Source organism: Gopherus evgoodei, chromosome 21 (assembly GCF_007399415.2).
Source record: "Gopherus evgoodei ecotype Sinaloan lineage chromosome 21, rGopEvg1_v1.p, whole genome shotgun sequence".
Lineage (NCBI taxonomy): Eukaryota > Metazoa > Chordata > Testudines > Testudinidae > Gopherus > Gopherus evgoodei.
Window position 1 is genome coordinate 13,154,789 of NC_044342.1, and position 14,114 is coordinate 13,168,902.

The 14,114-nt window shown below is 46.5% G+C and overlaps 1 protein-coding gene across 1 annotated transcript; it reads left to right on the forward strand.

Moving 5' to 3' along the window:
* Positions 1 to 2,895: 2,895 nt before the first annotated feature.
* On the forward strand, positions 2,896 to 3,864 carry LOC115638100 (olfactory receptor 11A1-like). The gene has a single exon (XM_030539684.1). The coding sequence runs from the start codon at positions 2,896 to 2,898 to the stop codon at positions 3,862 to 3,864; it is 969 nt and encodes a 322-aa protein (XP_030395544.1).
* The last annotated feature ends 10,250 nt before the right edge of the window (positions 3,865 to 14,114 follow it).

The following is a 14,114-nucleotide window of genomic DNA, read 5'->3' on the forward strand; positions in this document are numbered from 1 at the left end:
GAGATAAGAGTGAGAAGGATCTGTGGAGTCTGGTCGGGGTGTTCCCTTTGTGCATGGGGCACAGTCATTTTCCCATCTGTGCTGTTTGTCAGTGTCACTGCCTAGTCCCACGCACTAGAATGATGCCATTACATACATATCCCTCTCCCGGGAAGCTGATATGTGTGACCCTCACCACCATCACAGCAAGTTTAGAGGTCATATTGGACAAGCAACTAAACATGTGATGTTATGGCACAAAGGGCTAATGCAATCCTGTGATGTATAAATGGAGGAGTGATGAGAAGGGGATTTTATCTCTCTACCAGGCATTGGTGAGACTGAAACGCATCCAGTTCTGGTGTATGTGCACACTAAAAAAAGAATGTTGAAAAAATTGGTGGGGGTGTAGAAAAGAGCCACAATAACATAGTAGATTGGAGAAAATGCCTTGCAATGAGAGTGAAGGAGCTAAAACTGTTTAATTTCTAAGAACAATCATAGAATCATAGAATATCAGGGTTGGAAGGGACCTCACGAGGGCATCTAATCCAACCACCTGCTCAAAGCAACACCAATCCTCAACTAAATCATCCCAGCCAGGGCTTTGTCAAGCTTGACCTTAAACACCTCTAAGGAAGGAGGTTTCACCACCCTCCCTAGATAATCCATTCCACTGCTTCATCATCCTCCTAGTGAATTTTTTTTCCCTAATATCCAACCTAAACCTCCTCCACTGCAACTTGAGATCATTACTGTTTGTTCTGTCATCTGGTACCACTGAGAAAAGTCTTGATTCATCCTCTTTGGAACCCCCTTTCTTGTAGTGTGGGGCCCAAAATTGGATACAGTACTCCAGATGAGGCCTCACCAATGCCAACAAGGGCACACTGTTAACTCATATCCAGCTTCTCGTCCACTTTAACCCCTAGGTCCTTTTCTTCCGAACTGCTGCCTAGCTACTTGGTCCATAGCCTGTAGCAGTGCATGGGATTCTTCCGTCCTAAATGCAGGACTCTGCACTTGTCCTTATTGAACCTCATCAGATTTCTTTTGGCCCAATCTTCTAATTTGTCTAGTTCCCTCTTTATCCTATCCCTGCCCTCAAGTGTATGTATCACTCCTCCCAGTTTAGTGTCATTTGCAAACTTGTTGAGGGTGCAATTCATCCCACCCGCCAAATCATTAATGAAGATATTGAACAAAAGATTGAGAGGCGAGTTGAATACGGTCAGTGAGTACCTTCTTAGAAGAAAATGCAAAGTACTAAGGGGCTTTTTAATCCAGCAGAGAAAGGCAAAACAAGAACCCATGGCTGGAAAATGAAGCCAAAAAAATTCAGTTTAGAAATAAGGTGCATGTTATGAAAAGTGAGGATGACTAACGAAATCAAGAACAGCTGCTGTCCTGAGTAGACTGTCCATTCTTGAACCCTTTAACCAGTCCCCCCCAAGTGCACCCCTTTCAAGTGAGAAGACCATGCTTTCACTTCTCTTTGTTTGGATCTCAGGATCTCACCCTTCTCCTAATCCCCAGGTTAACACCTCCTTGGTACCAGCTGTGTTACCCCAGCTGGTTTATCTGGAGTTTTGCTCTGCTCTAGTTTTACCTCCATGAATCTGCTACAGAAGGAGTTTGCAGTGATGCAGGATTAAGTTCTTCAATACAAAGTGTTATTTATATGCCCAAGGGAACACAGCATTCAGGAAAATGGGATAAAACAACCAAGTGTCCTAGACGGCTCTTGTTTTGCCTGCGCTTAACTTCTCTCTCCATAGCTCAGGTTCTTCCAGATGCGACTTCTGAGTCTGAGGGACAGTTTGCCTCCCTGCAGAGCCTCTCTCTGTGGGTAGGTCTACACCACCACGTAAGTGGATGTAATGTATGTCACTCAGGGGTGTGAAAAAGATACCCCTGTGCAAAGCAAATTACAGCGATTGAAGCACTGTTCACTCCGGCCCTATGTCAGCAGGAGACACTCTCCCATGAACATAGCTTCTGCCTCTGGTGGAGGCGGCATAATTATGTTGATGGGAGAGTGTTCTCCTGTCAGCATAGAGCATCTTCCTTCAACACACTGCAGCAGTGAGCTGCAGCAGTGCAGCTTCATTGCTGTAATGCTTCTAGTGTAGACCGGCCTGTGCCTCACAGTGAATCCTTCAATTGGCCAGTGTCTTTGGATGTGTCTTTTCCCAGCTTGAGTCAAAGAACTGGCAACGTTGGTGTCTCATGACCTGGTTAATTGTGAATGAAAGTTTGCTGCACTGCTCCTTATCTTGGTCACTTTTTTTTTCTTTCTTTCTTTTTTTCTTTTTTTTTTGCCTTTAATGTTATGTTCCTCTTACAACCCCTTTTAATCTTACCCCATAGCAAGCAATCCATCATCAATTATCAGATTGAGATATGCACAGAATTGTTATAAAATAATGCCAGTATTTCCAAGTTCGTTACATATGCTTAACTCAAACACATGCTTAACTCAATGCAGAGGTTATTGGAGAAGAGCTATGGCTCATGTGATCCAGGGGCTCAGAACAGGTGATTACAGGATTCCCTTCTGGATGTACTTCAAACAATTATGCCCTAGGTCAAAGAGGAATGAATTGAAGGAAATGGTATGGCTTACGATATACTGTCCTGCGTGACTTTCATATCAATGCATCTATGAAAAAGAGCTATGTCAGAAGAGTGAAAAATTAACAGTGTAGCTGCCATTTGGAGCTTGCAAGTGGGGAATCTCCATTCCAAAACACTGTGTACAGTATGTGATTAAACCAATGTCTTGGCTTTTGAACATTTATAAATCATTCTTTCTTTATACAGTTTGAAGTTTTCTACAATCAACTAGATAAAAATCTGATTTCAATTATACTGCAATCTCTTTCAACGCTTGCTACTTGTTAATAGATAAATTTCATGGAAAATTGGGGAAGACGGAATATATATTCAGCTCATGAAGAAAGGAATAATCAAACATATGTTACAGAATTCAACCTCCTAGGATTTGGAAATCTCTCTGAACTGCAAATTCTTCTTTTCCTTCTGTTTCTAGTGATCTACATTGTGACTGTAGGTGGGAACATCCTCATCATGGTTCTAGTGGTGGTTGATCAGAACCTACACACCCCCATGTACTTCTTCCTGGGGAACTTGTCCTGCTTGGAGACCTGCTATAGCTCCACCATCCTGCCAAGGATGCTGGCCAGTCTCCTGACCGAGGACAGAACCATTTCTGTTAGTGGCTGCATCACTCAATTTTATTTCTTTGGTGTGCTTGCAGCAAGTGAATGCTATCTCTTATCCATGATGTCCTATGACCAGTATTTAGCAATATGCAAACCACTACACTATACGGTTCTTATGAGAGGTAGAATCTGCCTGCAGTTAGCAGCTGTGTCCTGGATGGGTGGATTTATGGCAATGACCATAGTAACATGTTTAATGTCACAATTACATTTCTGTGGCCCTAATGAAATTGACCATTTCCTTTGTGATTTCACCCCAGTGATTAAACTCTCCTGCAGTGACACCAGCCTGATCACACTGGTGACCTTTATATTATCTTCTATAGACACTCTGCCCCCATTTCTATTAACCGTGACATCCTATGCTTTTATCATCTCCACCATCCTGAGAATCCCATCCACCACCCAAAGAAGAAAGGCATTTTCCACCTGTTCCTCTCACCTTATTGTGGTTACAATTTTCTATGGGACCCTGATGATTGTGTATATGTTACCAGACACTGAGACACTGAGAGAACTCAACAAAGTGTTCTCTCTCTTCTACACAGTCTTGACTCCCATGGTCAATCCTCTCATCTACAGCCTGAGAAACAAAGAGGTCCAATGTGCCCTAAGAAAATTAATTGCGCACAGAAATTGAGAAAACTAGTCACTCCTTTACCTTAAAGGTAGAGCTCTGTTGTGCAGATCTGAAGATCTCACTTGGGAAGCTGGAAGTTGACCTCAGTGGGCGTTAGGCACATATCCTGCTTGGGGGCTTTTGAAAATCCCATTTCTGCCTTTATGCATCTTCAGGTCTCTATGTCCCAGATCCACAAAGGAATTTAGGTGCCTAAAGCCCAAATACAGGCACCAAAATTCCAGACTGAGCTCCTCCTGTAACTCAGATGGTGCCTATCTATATAGGTGAGCTATCACTAGGCACCTCAATTTATGCTGTAAAAGCCCCTTAGCTCTTGTGTCTGGACATATGAGCTACTGCCTATGGCAGGCTCCTGGGCAACCCTCTCAAACCTCAACCCTAACACAACCCTTAAAGCAGATGAAGTCAGGCATTGTGGTGCCTGTGATAGCTACGGTGATTTCCTGCATTATGCTTGATGGCCCTTATGGAATTAAGTTACAATGAATTAAGAGGAAGTGTCTTAGGAGCTCATTGTTTTAAAATGCAAATGTTTTGGTATTAATATAAGTCTGTATGACTTGTCCAGGAGACATGACTGCTGTAACCTTTAGAAATTGTTTGAATTTTAAAGGACAATTTGAAACAATGGGATCAAATGAGAATGAAGTGTTAGTTGAATAGTTTTTCTAAGAAATGCTGGGGAGGAGGCAAATGGAAACGACCCACCTCTCAACCAGATCTTTGGAAGCTTTTTCCTGGGGAGGGGATCTTTGACTACAAATTATGTATTCCCAGGATCCAAAGGCCCAACAACATGAAGAGGGGACTCTCAGAGTCATCGGGGGCGACTTGTTCTGAACAACAGGTGCTTGTAGGCAGAGGAAAATCCCAGTGTGAGATTTGAAGAGCTGTTTGACAGTGAGAGCCCAAGATTAGAGTTAGGGTGGTCTCTGGAAATTGTTTTAGCATCTGTATAGGATCTTCCATTGTGTTAAGCTTTTCTCTGTGATGCTTTTACCTTAAGAATAAATGAGCTTTGATCGAAGGGTTGTGTGGTAACAACTGTGTCAGTTACACTGTTTCTCATCTCTGAGGAGAAAGCTAATGTGGCCTGCAAGGGCAGCGTGCTTACTAGGGAACTCAGAGCTATGTAGCCTGCAAAAGCCCTGGTCAGGAGAAAGAGAGCTGTGTGTCTCTGCCCAAGAGAGATGATGCCTAGAAGGTGAGCATCTTTGGCTGGCAATAAAGGGGGGGATATAGGTGCAGTTGCCCTGAACTGTGACACTGTTCATATCTAAAATGTGTTGCTGTTTTTTCTATTCATATCAGCTAATAACAAAAAATAACCTCCCACATCGACCAATAAATATGCTCCATGTGCTGAGATGAGGAGACTTATGTTGTAGTCCCAGCTCTGATCTCTTGTGTGCCCTTGGAGAAGTCTCTTCCCCTTCCTGGGACTCAGTTTCCCCTTTGCAAAGTGGCAATATTAGTAGTTATGTGCCTCTGGAAATTACTTTAAAAATGCTGGAATAAATATGCAGAATAAGTGGTAAGAACTATGATTGAAAAGAGGAACATTCATGTCAGTGTCACGGACCTATGAAAAGGACGTGGGCACTGCAGCATCCAGGTTACATGTATAATAAATGAGGAGAGACAGGCTCCTAATAATCCAGACAGCTAGGCAGCAGGCAGCCTATGCTAGCCAAGGAGAGACAGTAAAGATAAAAGCGTGGCCTAAGTCTCACCCCACTCAGGGAGTTTGGTGCCTAAATCTGGCTGCAGGGATGTGCCAATCCCTCATTATGATCCACAGACAGGATACCATCTCCTGGAGTCAAGCAATTTGGGCAACTCAGTAATTTGAGGTGAGAATGAGTTCAACACCTGGCTCAGCCCAGAAAAAAATAGCTGGGGCAGGGCATGAGTATAAGTAGGGCTTGTAACCTTTAGCCCCATGGTTAGGGTACTCATCAGTAATGTGATAAACCCAGGTTCAATTTTTCTTCATGCTAAGATAAGAGAAAGGATTTGAACAGGGATCTGCCACTTCTCAGGTTGGTGCACCAACCCTTGAGCTACAAAGTGCTTCTCAGCTTCTTTTTCTGATTATTTAATTAAATTGAAAGAACTTCAATAGGAGAGAGAAAGACAGAGCCCCCATTTCAGGATATCCTCTAGTTCAGTGGCGAAGGCATTCAGCTGACACATGGGGAATCTCTAGTCATATATCTTCTCCAAATCAGTCAGAGGACAGAACTGAATTAGGATCTCTCATATCTTGGGTTTTTTCCCTCACCAATGGGCTAAAAGTTATTGAAAGCGAGATCAGGTGCTTCATACTCCATTATTTGGTGGTAGGAATGCTCTGACCCCACCTACCAGATAGAGCCATGAAGGTGATATATCTCTACCCCGATTGAGGAGCCGGTACAGGGGCTGCAAGCTGACACACTGCAAGTAAATGTGCGCCAGAGTCTCTCTCATGCCACAGAAGGGGCAGGTGTCTGGTACAGGGGCAAACTGCGCCAAATACATGCCTGTGCTTACGCTCCCCTGAAGAAACCACCAGCTGATATCCCCGGTGGGCCTTGGGACCAGAGTGGAGTATAGGCGGGCCCACTGGGGCTCCTCACCCTCTAGAGTGTCAGGAGGTCCTGCCACTTTGAGTCAAGGTGGGACGTGAGGGTGAGAAAGTGAATGGCTTGGAGCATGAGCATGTATAGATGCTTCTGTGGCGTGGTCTGGACACGGACTAGCTGAAAGCCGTGCAGCCGGCTCCCAGAGAAGGGGTGGGTGTGGGGCTGGTTTGGTCCACAGGGCAGAGGTCCCATGAAAAGTTCCGGAGGGCGGTCAGGGCGTGCCCTCATGCAGGATTTGGTTGAGGTAGACCCCGAGCAGTGGGCGGCAAAGCAGCCCTCACCTCCTGAAGTACATGCCAAGGAGTACAAGGCCTAGAGAGCCCCATACGCTGAGTGCACCTCAGGGGATCCAGCCAGTCTCCCCAGTTGTAATCCAGGGGGTCTCTGACTCTGGTGATTCCTGCCAGAACCAACCTCTGGTGCACCGCAGGGGACTCCACCACCTGCACACAGAGCTGGGGACTGTGTAGCAGGGGCTCTGCAAAGAGATCTGCCCCCTCAGTGGCCGCCACAGCCCTGGTTGCTGAGAACAGTTTCCAGATCCAGAGGTGGTCCTGGTAGAAGACCAGCAGCCCAGAGAGGTCTCGCAGTAGACCTCTCGAATCCAGATAAAGGAGCTGCCGGAAAGGATTTGAACAGGGACCTGCCACTTCTCAGGAGAGCACCCCAAGCAGAAGACCTAGAGTGGTTCTCACTTCTTTATATAGAGATATACCTATCTGAAAGAGCTGGAAGGGACCTTGAAAGGTCATGGAGTTCAGTCTCCTGCATTCACAGCAGGACTAAATACTGTCCCTGACAGATTCTTTTTTTCACCAGATCACTAAATGGCCCCCTCAAGGATTGAACTCACAACCTGGGGTTTAGCAAGCTGTCAAGGTTTTTTCCCCACTTTGAACTTTAGCGTCCAAAAAGTGGGGACCTGCATGGACCCTTCTAAGCTTAATTCCTAGCTTAGATCAGATAATGCTTCCACCAGCCAAAATATAGTATTTGGCACACTTCCTGTTCCCCCAAAATCTTCCCTGGGGAACCCAAGACCCAACCCCCTTGGGTCTTAAAACAAGGAGAAATAAACCACTCCCGCTGCTTTCCCCCCCCCAGGCTTTCCCCTCCCTGGGTTGCCTTGGGAAGCTATACAGATCCAAACTCCTTGGATTTTAAAACAAAGAGGAATTAACCATTCCCTTCCTTTCCCCCCCACCAATCCTTGGTGAGTTCATACCCAATCCCCTTTGGTCTCAAAACAAGAAAAAAATTACTCAGCTTCTTAAAAAAGAAAGCTTTTAATAAAAGAAAGAAAAAAGTAAAAATTATCTCTGTAAAATCAGGATGTAAAATGCTTTACAGGGTATTCAGATTCAAATTGCCTAGAGGGCTTCCCCCCTCCCTTAGCCTGAGATTCAAAGTTACAGCAAACAGAGGTAAAATTTCTTCCAGCAAAATACACATTTACAAGTTAAGAAAACAAACATAAGACTAATCCACCTTTTCTAGCTAGTACTTACTCTTTTGAAATATGAAATTGATTCAGAAAGATTGGAGGAAACCTGGGTGCACATCTGGTCCCTCTTAGCCCCAAGAGCGAACAACGAACAAAACAAACAGCACAAACAAAGACTTCCCTCCACCAAGGTTTGAAGGTATCTTTTCCCCCCGTTGGTCCTCTGGTCAGATGTCAGCCAGGTTCACTGAGCTTCTTAACCCTTTACAGGTAAAAGAGACATTAACCCTTAACCATTTGTTTATGACACAAGCCAACACTCGAACCACTGAACTATCCGTCCCCCCGGGCCATTCAATATTTAATTAAAGTGGAAGAACTTCAGTAGGAGACCTGGCTAGACAGAGTGCACCCCACTTCAGGGTATCATCTAGTCCAGTGGCTAAAATAGTCCACTGACACATGGGGAGCCTCTCTTCATCAGTCAGAGGGGGGAATTGAATCAGGATCTCCCACAGCCGGCTTACCCTCACCGATGGCCTAAAAGTTATTAAAAGACAGGTCAGTTGCTTCCTCTTCCACTTTGTGTGTAGACAGCTGTGCTCTGAGAACACCTGCAGGATTAGACCCGAAGGCAAGATAGAATGAACAATCCCAATCTTTAGTTTTTCCTTCGATGGAAGAAAATCAATACCCTTTATCATCTCCATGGCCCTTCTCTGAACCTTTTTGAGTTCCATTTTATCCTTTATGAGATAGGCCAGACAGAACTGGTCCCAGTATTCAAGGTGTCTCTTGGCACATACACACACAGGGCAAGAAAAAAAAAGGAGATACCCTGGAGATGTCAATGGGGAATTCAGTGGACTTGGTTTACACTGTCTTAACACGCAACACAGGATTCAGTTCTTCCATAATGGCAAGTTTAAAAGTATCATTATCAGCAGCCTCAAGGGAGGTCCAAACAGCAGCCAGAGGCAGGATGAGGCTCCTGTCTCCTATAAACCATATACGAATTCAGAGCAGCCATCACTAAGGTTCTGTGTAATATATACAGCAGAGTGCATCCAGCAGGAAAGCAAGAACAGCTGCAGCAAAATGACGGTGTCTCTGCAGAGAGAGTGAGAGTGTATGAGACGCTGAAGGGCGCAGAACAATGGTGAAATCCAAGTCCTGATCCCCAGACCGAATTACCACTGATGGAGATGTCCCATTTCATGCTGGGGATTAAAGGTAAATCTGATAATTCCTAGGTGAAATGCTGAGGATTTTAGGGAGAAAAGGCTGCACAATCAGGAAGAAGAGCAGCTTGAAATGTCTCTCTGATAAGCAATATGCTTGTGCATTTACCACTCTGTATTATTCCTTATTCTCCCCTTTGTATGTCTAATATTGCTGAACCCAGACACTACAGAGAGTGGCTGCGAGTAACACAGAACAGAATTTGCCTACAGTTCCCTGCCAACACGCTCACACACATGAGCTGCCTTATAAGATGCAGCTGGGGGTGAAATGTATCCCAGAGTCTGTTAGAGAGTTACTTAGTGGATAAGAGTGAGAGGGATCGGTGGAGTCTGCTCAGGGAGCACTTCTTCCCATCTGTGCTGTTGGTCAGTGTCACTGTGTAGTCTCAGGCACTAGCATGATGCCATCACATTCACGTCTTTCTCTGGGGAAGCTCATGAGTGTACCCTGACCACCATCACAGCAAGTGTAGGGGTCAGAGTGGGAAAGGAACTCAACATGAGCTCCCCGTGTGCTACTGGGACAGAAAAGTTTAATGGGATCCTGTGCTGTATAAACTGAGAAGTGGTGAGTAGAAGTACGAACAGGGCCGGCTTTAGGCCGATTCGCCCGATTCCTGGGAATCGTGCCCCGCGCCTAAGAAGGCCCTGCGCTTTAGGCGCCTTTTAAATTTTTTTTACTTACCCTGGCTGCAGTCTGCTCCGGGGTCTTCCATGGCCCCGTTCCCCTGACCAAAGCGCCGGTGGGAGCACGGCTACCCCACTGCCCCGCTCTCTCAGCTGGAGTTCTGGCCGGAGCGCCACAAGCCCCGCGGCCCCGGCTAGAGCTCTGGCCGGCGTGCGACAAGCTCCGCGGCCCCGCTCTCCTGGCTGGAGCTCCGGCTGGAGCGTGGCAAGCCCCGTGCCCCCGGCTGTGGCTTTGGGCCCTTTAAATAGCCCCCAGAGCCCTGGAGTAGCAGGGGGCTCTGGGGGCTATTTAAAGGGCCAGGGCTCCAGCTGCCTCTGCCACCCAGGTCCTTTAAATAGCCGCCGGAGCCCCGCCGCCCTCATGCATTCCCCAGGGCTCCCACAGCTATTTAAAAGGTCCAGTGCGGGGGTTGAAGCAGGGGAGCCCCAGGCCCTTTAAATAGCCCCCAGAGCCCTGGGATGGGGGGGTTGAGGGCTTTTTAAAGGGCTGGGGCTCCAGCTGCCTCTGCTGCACCCCCTGCCCTGCCCGCACCAGCCCTGCCCCCACTGCCTGCAGCCAGCTCTGCACCCCCTGCCCACAGCCAGCCCCTACCAAACCCCCTGCCGTGTCTCCAGCCAACCCCTGCCCGCACCAGCCCTGCACTGTCCGCCCTGCCCTGTCTCCAGCCAACCCCTGCTGCACCCCCCTGCCTGAAGCCAGCCAGTCCCATGCTCCTGTCTCCAGTCCTGCCACCCCTGCTGCACCCCCCTGTGGCCCTGCCTGAAGCCAGCCCGCCCCACACTCCCCTGTCTCCAGCCAGCCCCACACCCCTTGCCCTGCCTGCAGCCAGACCCTACCTCCATTCAGCCCCTGCCCTGCCTCGAACCAGCCCCATGTCCACTGCTGCCCTGCAGTTCCCAGGCCAGTAACCTGCACACCTGCTTCAATGAGGGGGGCAGGAAGCAGCAGGGACCCACACATGTGCACATCCCCAGGGAGTGGCGGGGACCCACACATGTGAAATGGCAGTCATTAATAACCAATCAACAGCATATATGATGCAATGTGCATAATATACAATTTTATTATTTATATAGTTATGGAAAGTAAATAATACATGGAAGAAATGAAAGGCTTTTTTTTACACTTTTTTCTTTTTAAGTCATCCCTGCCAGGGCCCCGCCGAAAGTGTTCGAATTGGACCCCGCACTTCCTGAAGCTGGCCTTGGTCTGTTGCATGTGTGATCCACACAGATGGGGTTGCCAGAGACTTAAAGAGGTTCAGACCCCCCGCAAAAAGGGGGTGCTCATAAGTGGTGGGTGCCACCCCCTTAAGACACTTTGAAACAATTGGCCAAGATGAGAATGTCTTATTAGTCAAATAGTTTTCACAAGAAATATTGGGGAGAAATGGAGTACAAATGACCCACCTCTGAACGTCTTATTTGGAAACTTTCTCCTGGGAAGTGCACCTTTCTCTATGATATATGTATTCTCAGGGTCAAAAAGCCCAGGGAGCATGAAGAAGGGACTCTCAGAGTCACTGGGGGGCTTGTCTCAAGCAACAGGGGTTAGGAACATGTATCCAGAGGATATTTGAAGGTCTATCCAATGTCCAGAGCCCAAGGTTGTAGTTGGATTGGTCTCTGGTAAGCATATTGGTATGTGTGCAGGTTCTTTAATTGTTTTAACGCTATCTCTGATGCTTTTGCCTTAAGAATAAATGAGCTTACATCAAAAGAGCCATGTGATAACAACTGTGACAGTTTCAAACTTAACCATCTCTGGGCAGAAACCAAAGCCAGCCGTCAAGGGCAGCCTGGCTTATTGGGAACACATAATGCAGACAGGGAGCTGTGCAGCCTGGAAAACCCTTGGTGTGGAGGGAGAGATGGCGTGTCTCTACCCAAGAGAGGTGATTGTTGTGCCTTTGGTGGATGATAGAAGGGAGAATACAGGTGCAGTTGCTCTGAACTGTAATTCTGTTGCTGTCTAAAATGTGTAGCTCAGATCACGTAAAACCAAAAGTCAACTTGCTTCATCAGCCAATGAATATACCTCATGTGGTGAGATGAGGACAGTACTGTTCTAGTCTCAACTTTGATCTCTTCTGTGCACTTAGACAAGCCCCTTCTGGTTATTTTTTTTTCTAAAAATATATGCTTTAGTTCAACCAGGAATTAATTCAAGATAGCTCTGTGGCATGCAATATACACTCCTTAAATCTATGCATCTTGAACAAAAGACGCTGGGGGAAGAAAAGTGATAAATTAACAGTATCTGATTTTGTGGTGGGCAAGTGGAGAATATCTATTTCAAAATCTTGTCTGAAGTCTGGGATAACCTGGCTCTGTGAAATCTTTTAAATTGTGCTTTTCTTGAGAAGTTAGATTTTTTTTCTTGAATCTAATGGATGTAAATTTAATCAGTTTATCTGTACAGAAAACTCTTCTAATGCTCCTTACATTTTCATGTATCACTAGATATATCTCATGGAAGATGGAGAAACTTGTGTACAGCTCTTAGAGAAAGGAGAAGGGGAAAATTTAACATGGATAACAGAATTCATCCTTCTGGGATTTGAGAATCTCCTTGCACTGAAGTCCCTTCTCTTTCTGCTGTTCCTAGTGATCTACATTGTGACCATGGCTAGGAATAGCCTCATCCTTGTGCTAGTTGTGGCTGATGAGCACCTGCACACCCCCATGTACTTCTTCCTGGGGAACTTGTCCTGCTTGGCGACCTGCTACACCTCCAACATCCTGCCTAAGATGCTGGCCAGTCTCCTGACTGGGGACAGGACTGTTTCTGTTAATGGCTACCTCACTCAACTGTATTTCTTTTTGGCTTCTTTGTGGCAATTGGCTATTCTGTTATCCAGGATGTCCTATGACTTGTATTTAGCAATATGCATACCACTACACTACACTGCTCTTATAAATGGCACAGTCTGCCTCTAGTTAGGAACTGTGTCCTAGATGAGTTCATGTATTTCAGCTACCATAGTACTATATTTAACATCACAATTAATTTCTGTGGCCCTGATCAAATTGACCATTTCCTGCAGTGACACCAGCCTGATCACACTGGTGACCTTCATAATGTCTTCTCTATTCACCCTGCCCCCATTTCTATTAACTTTGGCATCCTATGTTTCTATTATCTGCACCATCCTGAGTATCCCTTCCACCAGTGGGTGGAGAAGGACATTCTCCACCTACTCTTCCGATCATACTGTGGTTACAATCTACTATGGGACCCTAATCATTGTCTACATATTACCAGATGCTGACAGTCCTATAGACTTCAACAAAGTGTTTTCTGTCTCTTACACAGTCCTGACTTCCTGAGCCAACCCCTCAGCTACAGCCTGAGAAACAAAGATATCAAGTTGGCCTTGATGTTTATGCAGCTTCAGTAAGTAAAATAGGATTTAGTATCACCCATGAGGACTACTGACTAATTATCATTATCAGGAGTCTCAAGGGAGAGACCAACAGCGACCAGGGTGAGGCTGCAGTTCCCTATAACACATAAGAATCCAGAGCAGGCATCGCTAAGGTTGAGTGTGATATACTCCATCGTGTTCATTGAGTGAGAAAGCAAAAGGAGCACAGCCCAGCAGCAACATACAGGTGTCTTTGCAGAGTGAAAGAGATTGTCTGAGACACTGAGCAGAGTGATGGTGGAATCTGGATCCTAATACCCACACCCGGTCACCATCAGAGGAGAAGTGGCCACTTCATGCTGAGGACTGAAGGGACCTGGGTCACATACTAGGGATCTGAGGAAGAAACACCTGCTATGTTGGGAAGCAAAACAGGCAGAACTGCCTCTCCAGTACTCAGTTTCCGTGTGCATTTACTGCTGTGTATCATTCCCCATTCTCCCCTTGCTATGGCTCATCACTGCTCTGAATATTGCTGAACTGAGACCCTCCAGAGAGTGGCTGTGATTTCTGCAGCACAGGATCCCCCTGCAGTTCCACTCCAGGAGATTCACACACATGAGCTGGATTATGGGGTGGGCTGGGGATGTTGGAGAGTCACTGAGAAGAGGGATAAGAGTGAGAGGGATCTCTGGAGTCTGGTCATGTCATTCCCCACTGCCTAGTCTCTGGCAGTAGCATAATGCCATCCCATTCATGTCCCTCTCTGGGGAAGTTCATGTGTGAGACCCTCACCACCATCACAGCAGGTTTAGGGGTCAGAGTGGACAAGCAACTCTACCTGAGATCCTGGTGCGATAGTGCGGCACAAGGAGCT

Bases quoted from the DNA above. Each gene is read 5' to 3' on its own strand.
- LOC115638100 (XM_030539684.1), top strand. From the start codon at position 2,896: ATGGAAAATTGGGGAAGACGGAATATATATTCAGCTCATGAAGAAAGG.